Source organism: Petaurus breviceps, unplaced genomic scaffold (genome assembly GCF_028583685.1).
Source record: "Petaurus breviceps papuanus isolate PSGF00001 unplaced genomic scaffold, PetGlider_PUasm1.0 90847, whole genome shotgun sequence".
Classification (NCBI taxonomy): Eukaryota; Metazoa; Chordata; class Mammalia; order Diprotodontia; family Petauridae; genus Petaurus; species Petaurus breviceps.
In genome coordinates, this window is record NW_027187360.1 from 4,966,643 (window position 1) to 4,981,006 (window position 14,364).

Sequence of the window (14,364 nt, forward strand, 5' to 3'; positions counted from 1 at the left end):
AAAGAAAGAAAGAAAGAAAGAAAGAAAGAAAGAAAGAAAGAAAGAAAGAAAGAAAGAAAGAAAGAAAGAAAGAAAAAAGGAAAGAAGGAAAGAAAAAAGGAAAGAAGGAAAGAAAGAAAGAAAGAGAAAGAAATTACTAGTGGTTCTGCTCTGGCAAAGAGAGATGATGGAAGTGGCTCATTATTCTATGTCGTGCTTCTGTGCTAGGCTTGTGCTTAGTTTCATGAACTCCTTATTTATTTTCTCTTTCTGTCCAGGAGGTCCGTATTATATGCCAAAGGCAATATTATTTCTGTTTCTGTCTGTTTCCATTGATCTTCATCCGAATTCTTTCTACTTCAATTCTCCCCTCTGGTTTCTGGATTTTCTTAGATGGTATAATAGAATGCTGGGTCTGGAGTCAGGAAGGCCTGAGTTCAAATACAGTCACAAATACTTACTAGTTTGTGACCCTGGGCAAAGTAATTTAACCTCTATTTGTTTCAGTTTCCTCAACTGTAAAAATTGGTATAATGATGGCCCTCACTGCCCAGGGTTATTAGAAGGATCAAATAAGATAATATTTTTAAATTACTTAGCACAGTATCTGATACATAGTGGGCACTATATAAATATCAGCGATTATTTTTATTAAAAATAATACCTATCTTGCACTGTTCATATTCTCCACACTTCCTTTTCCCTGTACATTTCTCTTGAATAAACTTTACTCTTCCAGATCCATATTCCCATCACAAGACCCATTTCATGAAATCTCAATAATACAAATGATATCAAACGTGCCTCCATGTGCTAGAATTTGTAGTTTTTGCATTTATGTATAGATAAACGGGGGTGTATGGGGGTGTTCAAGGAGGACTAGAATGTCTAGCATGAAGGCTTGCCAAACCCTTTTCAGGGCTGCTCATCAATCACCTTTGGGATCCACCTGTTATCCAATGCTCACCTGTGGCTTCAAGCATGAGTAGCAGCTACCCCCCAGTAAGGGTAACCAACAAGCCTTAGACCTGTTGGTGAGTTAGGGGGATGTCTTTCCCAAGCATATGAAGATTTCCCCTGGTCATCCTGGGCCATCAACAGTCATCTTGACTTTTGTCTTGCCACTGGACTTTGATGACTCTGGATGACTTTGCCCAAATCTACATTGTTTAAATCCAATTCATGTGCAAGTTAAGACCACCCATCAACCACTATTTTACTATTTTACTATCTTACTATTTTACCTACCTTGAAGTCCTGTGGCAACAGGAGAGTGATGAAGCAGCAGATGTGGATACAATGGGAGCTGTAGTCACAACCCTGCACACAGGTGACCCAGACCATAGGTTTGTCTTCTCACTGGATTTAAGCAGCAGTGAGATTCAGCAGACCCCTGGTTGTCCAAGCAGCCCCCTGAGTGTCTGAGCAGTCCTTTTTTTTCATTGTTACTTTAGTATTTTATTTTTCCCCAATTACATGTAAAAACAATTTTCAACATTCATTTCTAAAATTGAGTTCCAAATTCTCTCCCTCCCTTCCCACCCCCTTCATTGAGAAGTCAAGCAATTTGATATAGGTTTTACATGTGTAGTCAGGCAAAACATATTTTCATATTATTCATGTTGTAAAAGAAAACACAGACCAAAATAAAAATTCTTAAAAAACTAAAAAAAAAGTTTTAAAAAAGTATGCTTCAAACTGTATTCAGACTCCATCAGTTCTTCCTCTGGAGATGGATAGAATTTTTCAGCATAAGTCCTTTAGAGTTGTCTTGAATCATTGTATTGCTGAGAATATCTAAGTCATTCACAGCTGATCATCTTACAATATTTTTGTTACTGTGTACAATGTTCTCCTGGTTCTACTCATTTCACTTTGCATCAGTTCATGTAAGTCTTTCCATGTTTTTCCTGGGAGTATCTAGCTCATCATTTCTTGTATCACAATATTTTTCCATCACAATTATAAACCACAAATTCCCAACTGATGAGCATCCCTTCAGTTTCTAATTCTTTGCCACCAGAAAGGAGCTGCTATACATTTTTGGGCATAGTTCCAAATTACCAAGCAAGCTTTTACATTTTTTAAATTTTTGTTTACTTTTAAAACTTTGAGTTCCAAATTCTCTTCCTCCCTCCCACCCCCATTGAGAAGGCAAGCAATTTGATACAGGTTATACATGTGTAGTCATGCACAACACTTCCATAATAATCATGTTGTGAAAGACTAATTATATTTCCCACCATCCTATCCCCCCATTTATTCTATTATCTCTCCTTTCACCCTGTCCCTCCTCAAAAGCGTTTTGCTTCTGACTACCACCTCTCCCAATCTGCCTTCCATTCTATCACACCCCGTTCTCTCATCCCCTTTCCCCCTACTTTCCTGTATGGTGAGATAGATTTCTATACCCAATTGAGTGTGTTTGACAATTGTGTTTGACAATGACAATTGAGTCATTCCCTCTTTGAACCAATTCTGACAAGAGTAAGGTTCACTCCCTCCCTCTCACCTCCCCCCTCTTCTTCATTGTAAAAACTTTTTCTTGCCTTTTTTATGTGAGATAATTTACCCCATTCTACCTTTCCCTTTCTCTTTCTCTCAGTACATTCCTCTCTCAACCCTTAATTTTATTTTTTAGATATGATGCCCTCATATTCAACTCACTGTCTATATATACTCCTTCTAACTACCCTAATAATGAGAAATTATGGTCTTATGGTTTACAAATATCACCTTTCCATGTAGGAATGTACACAGTTTAATTTTAATAAGTCCTTATAATTTCTCTTTCCTGTTTACCTTTTCATGCTTCTCTTGAGTCTTGTATTTGAAAGTTAAATTTTCTATTTAGCTCTGGTCTTTTCTCAGGAATGGATGAAATTCCTCTAACTCAGTGAATATTTATTTTCCCCCTCATGGATTATACTTAGTTTTTCTGGGTAGCTGATTCTTGGTTTTAATCCTAGCTCCTCTGCCCTCTGGAATATCATATTCCAAGCCCTACAATCCTTTAACATAGAAGTTGCTAAATTTTGCATTATCCTGATTGTGGCTCCATGATACTTGAATTGTTTCTTTCTGGCTGCTTGTCATATTTTCTCCTTGACCTGGGAACTCTGGAATTTGAATATAATATTCCTGGGAATTTTCATTTTGGGATCTCTGTCAGGAGGATTCTTTTAATTTCTATTTTATCCTCTGGTTCTAGAATATCAGGGCAGTTTTCCTTGATAATTGATAATTTCTTAAAAGATGATGTCTAGGCTTTTTTTTTTTTTTTTGCTTTTTGGAGGGCAATTGGGGTTAAGTGACTTGCCCAAGGTCACACGGCTAGTTTTTGTGTTAAGTGTCTGAGACCAGATTTGAACTCAGGTCCTCCTGATTCCAGGGCCGGTGCTCTACCCACTGCATTACCTAGCCACCCCTGGGCTCTTTTTTTTTAAATCATGGCTTTCAGGTAGTCCAGTAATTTTTAAATTATCTCTCCTGGATCTATTTTCCAGGTCAGTTGTTTTTCCAATGAGATATTTTATATTGTCTTCTATATTTTTCATCCTTTTTTTATGATTCTTGATTTCTCATAAAGTCATTAGCTTCTATTTGCTCCATTCTAATTTTTAAGGAATGATTTTCTTCAGTGAGCTTTTGGACTTCCTTTTCCATCTGGCCAATTCTGCTTTTTAAGGCATTCTTCTCCTCATTGGCTTGTTGGACTTCTTTTGCCTTTTGGTCTAGTCTATTTTTAAGGTGCTATTTACTTCATTATTTTTTGGGTCTCCTTTAGCAAACTGTTGACTTTTTTTTTCATTATTTTCTTGCATCACTCTCATTTCTCTTCCCAATTTTTCCTCTACCTTTTTTACTTGATTTTCAAAATCCTTTTTGAGGTCTTTCATGACCTGATAACAATTCATATTTTTCTTGGAGGCTTTGTATGTGGGAGCTTTGACTTTGTTGTCTTCTTCTGAGTGTGTGTTTTCATCTTCCTTGTCATCAAAGTAAGTTTCTGTAGTCAGAGGTTTTTCTCCCCGTTGTTTGCTCATTTCCCCAACCTGTTACTTGCCTTTTTAACTCTTTGGCAAGGTAGGGCTCTGCTTTTAGGTTGGAGGGCACACTGTCTCAACTTTTAGGGGTTTTGTGCAGTTGTTTTCAGAGATACTTCTAGGGACCTGTAAGTTTTCAGTTCTTCCAAGGTGGTATGATCTAAGGAGATCCTCTCCAGGCCTGTGCTCTGGTCTGTGGGCAATCACAAGCACTCTTTACCCTGAAACAGTGAGGAGGGTCCCCTCTCCACTGCTGCCACAAGCTAGTGCTCCTCCTTGCCCCAGGATTACCACTTATGACCTAAATCCACATAGGGGCAAAGCAACAGAGTCCTGCCTCAGTGCCAACATAGAGACCCCTATAATCTCCTTCCCACCAGTTGTTCCATCCCCTTACTGTCTATGGACTGAGAGCTCCAGAAGAAGCCAATGCCATTGCCATTGCCACTGGCACTGATGATCCAGTCACTCCCAAACCCTGCTCCTGGTTTGCTGGTGCAGCCTATGCTCCTCTCTCACCCAGATCGGACAGACCTTTCTTGCTGACCTTCTTAGTTGTCTTCAGTGTCTGTGGGCTGAGAAGTCTGAAGACCACCACTGCTGCTGGTTATTCAGTTCTCTGAGGCCTGTTCTAGGTTTGCTAGGGTCCAGTCAGCTTGTGCTTGACTGTGCTCCTCTCTCAGACTGGTGTAACAGACCTTTTCTGTCAACCTTCCAGGTTGTCTTGGGCTAGAAATTTGTTTTTCTCTGTCTTTTTGTGGATTCTGATGCTCTAGAATTTGTTTAGAGTCATTTTTAAAGGTATTTGGAGGGGTTTGGATGATAACTCAAGCAAGTCCCTGCCTTTATTCTACCATCTTGGCCCCACCTCCAAGCAGTTTTTTTTAAGAACTGCACTGCTTACCTCCTGACTTGAAGAAGGTACTAGAAAAGGTGCCCTAAAAATTGTCTGCTTCACCCCATCCTGGCCTGCTCACTGCAGGAGGCAGGGATCCCACCCTGTGGTTGAAAAGTAAAAAAAAAGTAAAAATTTTTTGCAAACGTGATTCACCTCACCACTAGTAAATGGAATATGTGTGCACTCACGGACAACACAAAATCCAATAGATCTGAAAAATGAACAGCTTTTGTTGTGAGAGAACTCAGCAGGTACTATATCCGCTTAGCAGCCCTGAGTGAAACAAGTCTGGCAAGTGAAGACCAGCTTACTGAAGTCAGAGCTAGATGTACATTTTTCTGGATGGCTGCCATGATGAGGAGCACCGTAAAGCTGGCATAGGTTTTATAATCAGATTTAATCTAGTCAGCAAGCTTGTATGCCTCCCAAAAGGACTGAATGACAGGATCATGACAATGTGACTGCCACTTGCAGGAAAATGTCATGTCACCACAATTAATGTGTATATCTCCACCATGATGAATCTTGATTAGGCAAAAAGACAAACAAACAAACAAACCTTTTATGAAGACCTAGAGACCCTCATCATCAATGTGCCTAAAGAAGACAAGTTTGTAATTCTGGGTGACTTTAACACCAGAGTAGGCACAGACTATCAGACATGGCAGGGAGTTCATGGGTGGAACAGAGTCAGAAACAACAATAACAATGGTCATTATACTACTGAAGATTTGTGCATCTCATGACCTCATCACCAATACCTTTTACCATTTACCTAAACACAATAAAACTTCATGGATACACCCTTGCAGCAAACATTGGCATTTAATAAACTATGTCATTGTAAGGAGAAGAGATAGACAGGATGTAAGAATGATGAAAGTGATGTGTAGCACAGAGTGCTGGACCAATTCTGGACTTATTCTCTCCAAGCTAAACATTCACATTCAACAAAAGCAGTAGCTCTAAGTCAAGACAACTGTCAGAAGATTCAACATTAACAGATTAGAATACTTCTCCATGAATGAACAGTTTATTGCTGACCTGGAGGGGAAGCTGAATTAGCACACAGTTAGCAACAGTGGAGTAGGAAAGGAGTGGGCAGTTTTCAGAGACCTAGTGACAGCACTCCATTCGCTCATATGGACCAGAATACTCATAAACATCAGGACTGATCTGACAAAAATGACGAGGAAATTTAGAAGCTGCTAAATTTAAAAACCTCAAGAATTTCACTGGGTTTACCAGCAGAATAGTATGCTTCAATCTTTATTCAGACCCCATAGTTCTCTTTATGGATATGGATAGCATTTTCCATGATGAGTTTTTTGGAATTGTCTTAGATCCTTGAATTACTGAGAAGAGCTAAGTATATCAAAGTTAGTCATCACACAATGTTGCTATTAGTGTATAATGTTCTCCTGGTTCTGCTCACTTCACTCAGCATCAGTTCATATTAAGTCTTTCTAGGTTTTTCTGAAGTCCACCCGCTCGTCATTTTGAAGAAGAGGTTATGAATGCTATTAAGTCTCCTTTCATGTGGCAAAGTGCTTGGTGATGATTCTATCCCAGAAGAGATATATAAGGCAGATATCTGCTCATACAGAAGCTGACTGAAACCTTCCAGGCTGTATGGCAAGAGAAGGTTATCCCCCAAGAGTTCAAGGATGCCTCCATTATGCATTTCTATAAAGGAAAAGGAAACAGGTTGACCTATGACACTCACAGGAGAGGTCTCTATCTTAGCCATTACTGGCAAGATTCTTGATCCTTCTCATCCTTCACCTGGAAGATTATTTACCTGAGAGTCAGTGTGGCTTTAGAAAGGGTTGAGGAGCAGCTGACATGGTGTTTGCTGCCTGACAATTCCGGGAGAATTGCCAGAAGTAGATCAGAGTGTACATTATTCATTCATCTGACCAAGGCCTTTGATACTGTCAGTTATTAGGGCTTGTGGAAGATTGTGGTGAAATTTGGTTGCCCAGATAAGTTTATCAGTATTGTATGCCAGTTTTATGAGAGCATACTTTCACAGATAATAAATAAAGGAAGATGCTCTCACACTTCCCAGTCACCAATGGAATGAAACAGGGCTATGTGCTTGCTCCCATGCTTTTTAGCATGATGTTTTCCACAATGTTGGCTGCCAATGTTGGCAGGTTGTTCAGTGAGGATGGAAACAGCATCAAGGTCAGCTACTGCACTTATGATAAACTATTTAACTTCAAAAGGCTACATGCCAAGACTAAAGCGGAGGGAGAGTTGCGTGTGACTTTTTGTTCATAGATGATTGTGCTGTCTCTGAGGCTGATGTGCAACTCAGTATGAATGTATTCTCTGCCACTTGTGCTAATTTTGGCCTGACAATTAACATCAAGAAAACAGAGGTTCTCTACTAGCTAGCACTGCACCATCCATATGTGGAACCACTGGTTACAGCAAATGCAGAAGTTGTGCATGCTGTGGATAAGTACACTTACCTTGGCAGTATATTTTCTAGGGATGTCCACATAGATAATGAGGTTGATTCAAGCACTGCCAGAGCTAGGTCAGCATTTGGGAGACTCCAAAAGAATATGTGAGAGAGAAGCAGTATTAGACTGACTACCCAACTGAAGGTCAACAGAGGCCTTGTGCTGACTCCATTGTTGTATGCCTGTGAAACCTGGACAGTATACCAGCACCATGCCAGAAAACTGACCCACTGTTCATTTGAATTGTCTTAGGAAGATTCTGAAGATCACCTGGCAAAATAAGATACCAGACACTGAGGTCCTCTCTCGAGTTGAACTGCCAAGCATTCAAACTCTACTGAAGAGTGTATAACTTTGATGGGCTGGTCACATAGCCCAAATGCCAAAGTATGTTTAATTAAAAGAGAATTACAGAGAATTCACACACAACAAATACTCACATGGTGGTCAGAAGAAGTAAAACAAGGACACTCTCAAGGTCTCTCTGAAGAATTTTAGAATAGCTTATGAGACAGGCAAGACATTGGCACAAGACGCCCAGCATGACATGCCCAAATCAAAGAAGGCACTGTACTCTCTGAGCAAAGCAGCAGAAAGGAAACATGAGATGCACAAATTTAGAGACATCTTCACTCCAAATGTCAATTTGGACTATCTGTACCTGAACTGTGGTAGAGCTCGCTGAGCTCATATTGGACTGATCAGTCACAGTACTTTGACCCCAACAGTATGAAGTATGAGTATGAAGGTTGAACAACAAGATAAATGAGGCCATAGGTTTTATTTCTGGTTGTTTACTTGGATTTTTGTCCCCTATGAATTTCTGGGTAGCTTCTACTGCTGTTCTTCTTACATTCTAGCTAGTCATTATGGTACTGACTGTGGTGGATATGTGCAAGCAATTTTTTCTCCCTCTCCTTTCTATTTTAGTTTAAAATTCCTTTAATTAGATTTGTGAAACTTCAAACTAATACTTTCCAACCAAGCAGAGAAGCCAGGTTCTGATCCTAGTCCCAAGATTTACTATCTGGGGAACCTGAGGCAAGTCCTTCACTGTTCTGAACCCAGGATGCTCATATCTAAAATGAGGGGGTTGGATTAGATGGCCTCTGAAGTTCTTTCTAAATCCTACAGTTCCACTTCAGTATTTCAAGGGTATTTTAATTCATTCATGCTAGAGATCTTTCTACCAATGAAAACTATAGAGCTTTCCATGCCTACCTAAATGATATTTGTGAGCTGCTGAAAAAATTCATCATCCTCTGGCGAACCTGGTCCATGGGTTAAAGGAAAATAGATTAAGACCTAGAGGGGAACTTAGAGGTCATCCAGTCCAATCCCTTCATTTAACCAATGAAGCGACTGAGACCCAGAGAATTTAAATGATTTGCTTAAAGTTATACAGGTAGAGAGGTGTCTAGGTTTCACAGTGGTTAGAATGTTCAGCCTGGAGTCAGAAAGACTCATCTTCCTGAGTTCAAATCTAGCCTCTGATGCTTACTAGCTGTGTAACCCTGGGCAAATCCCTTAATCCTGTTTGCCTCAGTTTCCTTATATATAAAATAAGCTGGAGAAAGAAATAGCAAGGAAACCTCTGCCAAGGAAACCCCAAATGGGGTCATAAAGAACCATACATAACTGAACAACATACAAGTAGAGAATGTGTTATAGGTCTAAGATTTTGAAACCAAGCCTGGGAACAGAAGGAGGGAGATAGTTCAGAACTTAAAATGTGACCAAAAAAATAATTTAATTAAAAAAAAAAGAAACCAGGCCTTCAGACTCCAAATCTAAGCTTCTTCCTACTGAACCCCAAGGCTTTTTACACTTAACTAAAATGGTTCTCAAGCAATGGATAGTCTGTTTCTAGGCCCATTCTCTTATCTTCCCAATTTGGTATGTAGGAACAGTATAAACTCAGGCTCTAATAGTATTACTTTTTATTTTTTTCAAAAGAATCCTTTATTGCCAGGATTTTCACAAGGTAATCACTTAAATGTTTCTTAAACGAATTAGATGCATGAATGTTTTTTGGGGGAGAGAGATTCCAGAGTTTTCTGCTTTTCCGCCCTATCCTGAGTCTTCTATCCATTTTCTATATCCAGGAATATTCTCTGGTTGTCAGCCTCTTTCTGTTAAAAAGAACATCAGGTACTCAAAAACAACCTTGAATTGTATGTTTCTGTAGTTTCCATGCTATGTGTGTACTCTGTGCTAGAAGCAAAGGTGGCAGTGAGTAAGCTCCTGCTGGGGATTGGAGGCCTAACACTGCATAGAAAAAGAATCATGAACATTAGGAGCTGGAAGAATCTCAGAAGTCTGAGGATTAGAGTTGGAAGGGGGCTTAGAGCTCATCAAGACTAAAGCCCTCCTTTGACAGATAAGAAAACAGACTCAGAGACAGGAAGGAACTCGATAAAGGTCACATGGGTAGTAAATATCAGATGTGGGACCCAGACTCAGGGTCTCTGACTGGATCTAGGACCCAGGCCACCACAGAAAGAATCTGGAATCCCCAATAAGAGGGATCCAGCTTCCCCTTGAGGACCTCCAGTGACAGAGAGGTCACTATCTATTGATGCAGCCCATTTTAATTTGGGCATTATTATTTCCCAGTATTCTAGAGATTAACTTTCCCCACAAGCCTCTTTGCTATTCCTCAAAACATATATATACCTGTGTGTTTGTGAGGTGAATCTCTGATTTCACTGAGGGAGAAACCACAAAGGGGAAAGGCAACTTGTCTATAATCCTAGGGCTAATCAAACATTAGAATTCAGAGCCTCTGGTCATCTGCTAAAAATAATTCCCTCTTGCTTAGAGCCCTTCAGCCATAAAGCCTGGAAAATTGGCCTTGCTATTAGAGAAACATGCCAAACTCAGACAGGTCACTTCCTCTCTCTGGGCCTCAGTTTCTATGTCTACAAAATGCTAGGATTGGACTGCATGGTCTTTCTAATGCCCCACTACTTGTTTTGGATCTCGAAATGAGGACAAGGTGGAGAGTGGGGGAAGATAACAGGGAAGAGGAGAGAAAGAACGCCCCATGGTGCCAGCCAGGTTCCCTTCTGGGGCCAGCAAGCCCCGCCTCATGGCCCACCCCCAGACAGCATTCCTGCAGGAGAAGACCAGGCCTGAGCCTGTCCCTGCCGACTCCAACCCTCCCACTGCTCGGCATCCAGTACCCTTCAAGGCTTCACTTGGGCACTAGAGGGAGCTAGTCTCTGATGCTCCTCCTCAATCAGGGCAGCTGGTTTAAACTGGTTCAGTCAGGGTGCGGTCAGTGCGGGCAGCTGCCTTCTGTCCCAGGCCTCAGGGCTGCCAGCTTTTGATCCCTTTGCCTTTCTCTCCAAGCATGGTGGGGGCCCAGAGGACTAGTGGTCTCTCCCACTTTCCAGGGCATAGGCGGTCAGGGGAAAGGGCACTGATTGGCATGGTCAGAGCCTTGCAACCAAGCCCATGGGGCAGCTTTTGTTGCAGCTCCACTCTCGGCCCACTCCCTTTGTCCACCATGTTTACGGGTCAGAATCATAGGATTAGAACTAGGAGGGAACCTCAGAGTGCAGAATACATATGTCAGAGCTGGTAGAGGATCAGAACCAGAAGGGCCCATAGGACATAAGATGTTGGAAGTTAAAGGGTTATTGGTCTCGGACCAAAGAGTGTCATTGCTAGAAGGGATCGTCTAATTTAACAGATAGCATTCATTTATAGATGAGGAAATGGAGACCCAGAGGGGAAAAAGGACTTCCCAAGACCACACAGTTTGCACTGAGAGTATATCTTCAGAAATGGGCCCAGGAAAAGTAAAATTGGGTAGGGACAGGAAAAACAAGGAAGGGGAAAGAGTCAGAGGGAGTCTTCCACTACAGAGCAGATCCCTAGATTTTCCAGAGTAAGTGGTCGCCTGGAGTGGTGGAAAGAATCCTGAACTAGCAGTCAGGAGACTTGGATCCTACCCCTGGCTCTGCACAATCCTTTGTGACTTTGGGCAAGTCACAGCCTCTCTGGGCCTCTGTCTTCATCCCTAAAAATGATGGGATTGGACTGGATAATCTCTCATGTTAGTCTAGCTCTTCCTGTTTATCTTCGAAGTTTCCTTCTAGGTGACATTCTATGATTCCAGGCCAAGATGAAGTAATTTGGGAGCTCTCTCAAGTCAGGGAGGAGTGAAATTAGGAGGAAGTAGGAATTCAGAGGCCTGTGAATTAATCTTTCTCACAAGTCACAGTTTAGTTCCTGGAAAACTTACCAGCCAAAATCAGAGATAGGAGAAGAGCCCTGAAGGTAAGAAGGAAGCTCTTAGCTAAAGCCTCCACCAGTGGCCCAGTACAGTGGAGCCAGGGCTAATTTGTTTCTAATTAAGTCAGTTTTCCCCTTCTGTTATGCAGCTCCTTTGACTCTGCAGCTAAGGCCTTATGGTCACTTTTTGGAAGGATTTCTGAGAGTTTTACTGCTGTTACTTGGCTATGTGTTTACGGTTTGGGATAGTTATATAGAAGATGGAGTAGAGAACTGGGAATTTCATTCCTCAGAGGCAAAGGGAGGAAAGCTTTCTCTGACTTGCGTCCTTACACCCCCAACAGAGAATTTAAAGACCAGACTTCAGCTCTGTTGCTAAACTTACCCGACAACTTTGGGTAGGTCACTTCTTCTCTCTGGCCCTTAGTTGCCTTATTGGTAAAATTAGGGTATTGGGCTAGAGCCAGTGAAGTACGATGGAAAGTCCTGGATGCAGAACCAGAGGATCTGCATTATAAAACCCAACCAAACAACAACAACCTACTAAGTAAGCCGTTAGTTCTGTGATCCCCGGGCAAGTCACTAACCTAAACTCTCATTTTCCACACCAGTAAACTGAGGAGGGCCGGCCCTAATGATTGTTAAGATTCCTTCTAGCTGACATTCAATGAATCTAATTCTATACATTAAGGATCTGGGATTTCATCTCTGATAGAGAATAAAGTTCGGTGAAAGAAAGGGGGAGGGAGGGAGGAGAGAATCAGTGTTTTTAAAATATAATTTCGAAGAAAGAAAAATTAGGCTCTCACTGTCTCCCACTCTGACCTCTTCCTCTCTTAAAAGAAAAGCAAACGGCTTCCCCTAGAAATTCTGTCAAAGGAAGAAGCCTCAGGGAAGCCCCAAGGGAAAACAGAAAAGAGAGTTCAAGTTCTTGGGACTAGGGACAGAGCCCTGAAGAAGACTGCTTGGGGCTGGAGAAGAGGAAGAAAAGAAACCCCAAAAAGAGGGATTATATTCTGGCATAGAAAGTAGCCAGGGCTCCCCTTTCTGCAGCCAGGGTCCCCCGAGGCCCTGCCCCACTTTACCCCGCCAAGCTCCTGCTGCTAAACCGTCCCCATCTCCAGTTGCATGGAAGAGTGGAGGGGAGGAACCTTAGACTGCGAGAGGCGGAGGGAGCAAGAGCTCCTCGAGGACCCAGGCGTGAGAGTGGCTGGGGATGGGCAGTGGGGCTGCAGTTCCGGTCGCGCGCCGCTGGGTGGCATGGCAGGCCCGCCGCGGCTTTGGACTGTGCCTGGCCTCGGCGACGGAGGCGGCAATAGCAGCAGCGGCGGCGCCAGTAGCAGCTGCAGCAGAGGCAGCAGCCGCAGCAGCAGTGGCCGCAGCTGCAGCGGCCGCCGGGCCCCAGCACGGGCTCCCCGCGGGTGCAGGCGGCCTGTGCTGGGCTGGACCAGCGGCGACGCTTCACTGCCCTGGGTTTGCATGCACCTGCCCTACCTCTGCCAGGAAGAGCCGGGGGTGACGGGGAAGCGGGGCGCGGTTGGGAGGAGCCGACGCCCGGGAGCCTTTGAAATGAGCGTGCCCGAACCGGGTCCTGCAGCCGCCGCTGCTGCAGCCGCTGCCTTCATGATGCTGCTGGTGGACGGGGACCGGGACGGGGACGGGGTTAGGGAGAGGGAGCAGTCGGAGTCACAGCCCGAGCCACTGCACAGCGGGGCACAGGAGCTCGCCCTCTTCCTCACCCCCGAGCCTGGGGCCGAGGTAGGACCCTGAAGGGGCAGCTCGGGTCTCTAAGGGTTAAACCTCTTTGGGAAAGTGAGGACCCTGCTAAGGTGGGAGGGGGAGGGAGCAGAGGAGAAAGTGAGAGAGGAAACTAGGAGTCCCTTTGATGCAGACAAACTTTTACTGTGCTTGTTCTACCCCTATAGGGTGCTCTGCGTTCCCCACCCCGAGGAAGTTAAAGTTCCTCTCCAGTTTCCTCCTCAGTGAAAGGAGAGGGGTGAAGTGAATGAGCTCTCAGGTACCTTTCAGCTGTGATAGGGCATGCCACTTCTGGCATTCTCTTCTGAGGCCTCTTGCAGAGATTATAGCCTATGATGCTGCGCCCATATGTGCGGGGGCCTAGCAGGGGCTATCCTAAAGTAGGTAGGATCTACGATGAATATTCAGGTGGAAGAATACTGTTTGATACTCTAGGGGAGGATGCTGCTCTAAACGCTAAGAAGTCTACTAACCTAGATCCGCTTGGTGATTCCCTGAGGCATTTCCTGTTATCCGGGCATTGTCACTGGGAAGAAATGAGGTGGGGAACCGGGACCCAACCTTTTATCCCACGGTGGTCCAATCTAGCTTTGCTATACAGATCCTTCTCCCACTCGGTTATCACTCTTTGGAGATCAGGTGTTTTGGGTATCAGTGGTTCTCTCACAAAACCGAAATAACGAGTTTTAAGTCCTCCCCCCTCCACTTTTCTCAAGGAGCTTACATTCTAGTGTGGAAAGACAACAGTAAAAGGAAGAAAGTAGAGGCTTGAGCTTTTTTCCCCATTAGCCTGAGGGACTGCAAAAACTCCATAAGATCACTGAGACAACTGAGCTCCTGGTCAAGTCATTTTATCACCTAAAGGGGAAAGGGATAGTTTGCCAGCTGGGGTCTGTGCTTTGGAGTCATGGATCTTCAAGTCTGAAAGTTGAATAGGCTGTCAGAGGTCAAATAGGCCAATGCCCTG

The 14,364-nt window shown here is 43.3% G+C and overlaps 1 protein-coding gene across 1 annotated transcript in view; it reads left to right on the plus strand.

The window, feature by feature from the left end:
- The first annotated feature begins 12,963 nt into the window (after positions 1-12,963).
- Positions 12,964-14,364, plus strand: part of BCAS4 (breast carcinoma amplified sequence 4) — a 60,579-nt gene continuing 59,178 nt past the window's right edge. Inside the window, exon 1 of the mRNA XM_069072413.1 lies at positions 12,964-13,397. Within this exon, the coding sequence (XP_068928514.1) occupies positions 13,119-13,397 (279 nt within the window). The 5' untranslated portion in view covers positions 12,964-13,118. The remainder of the gene's footprint in view (positions 13,398-14,364) is intronic.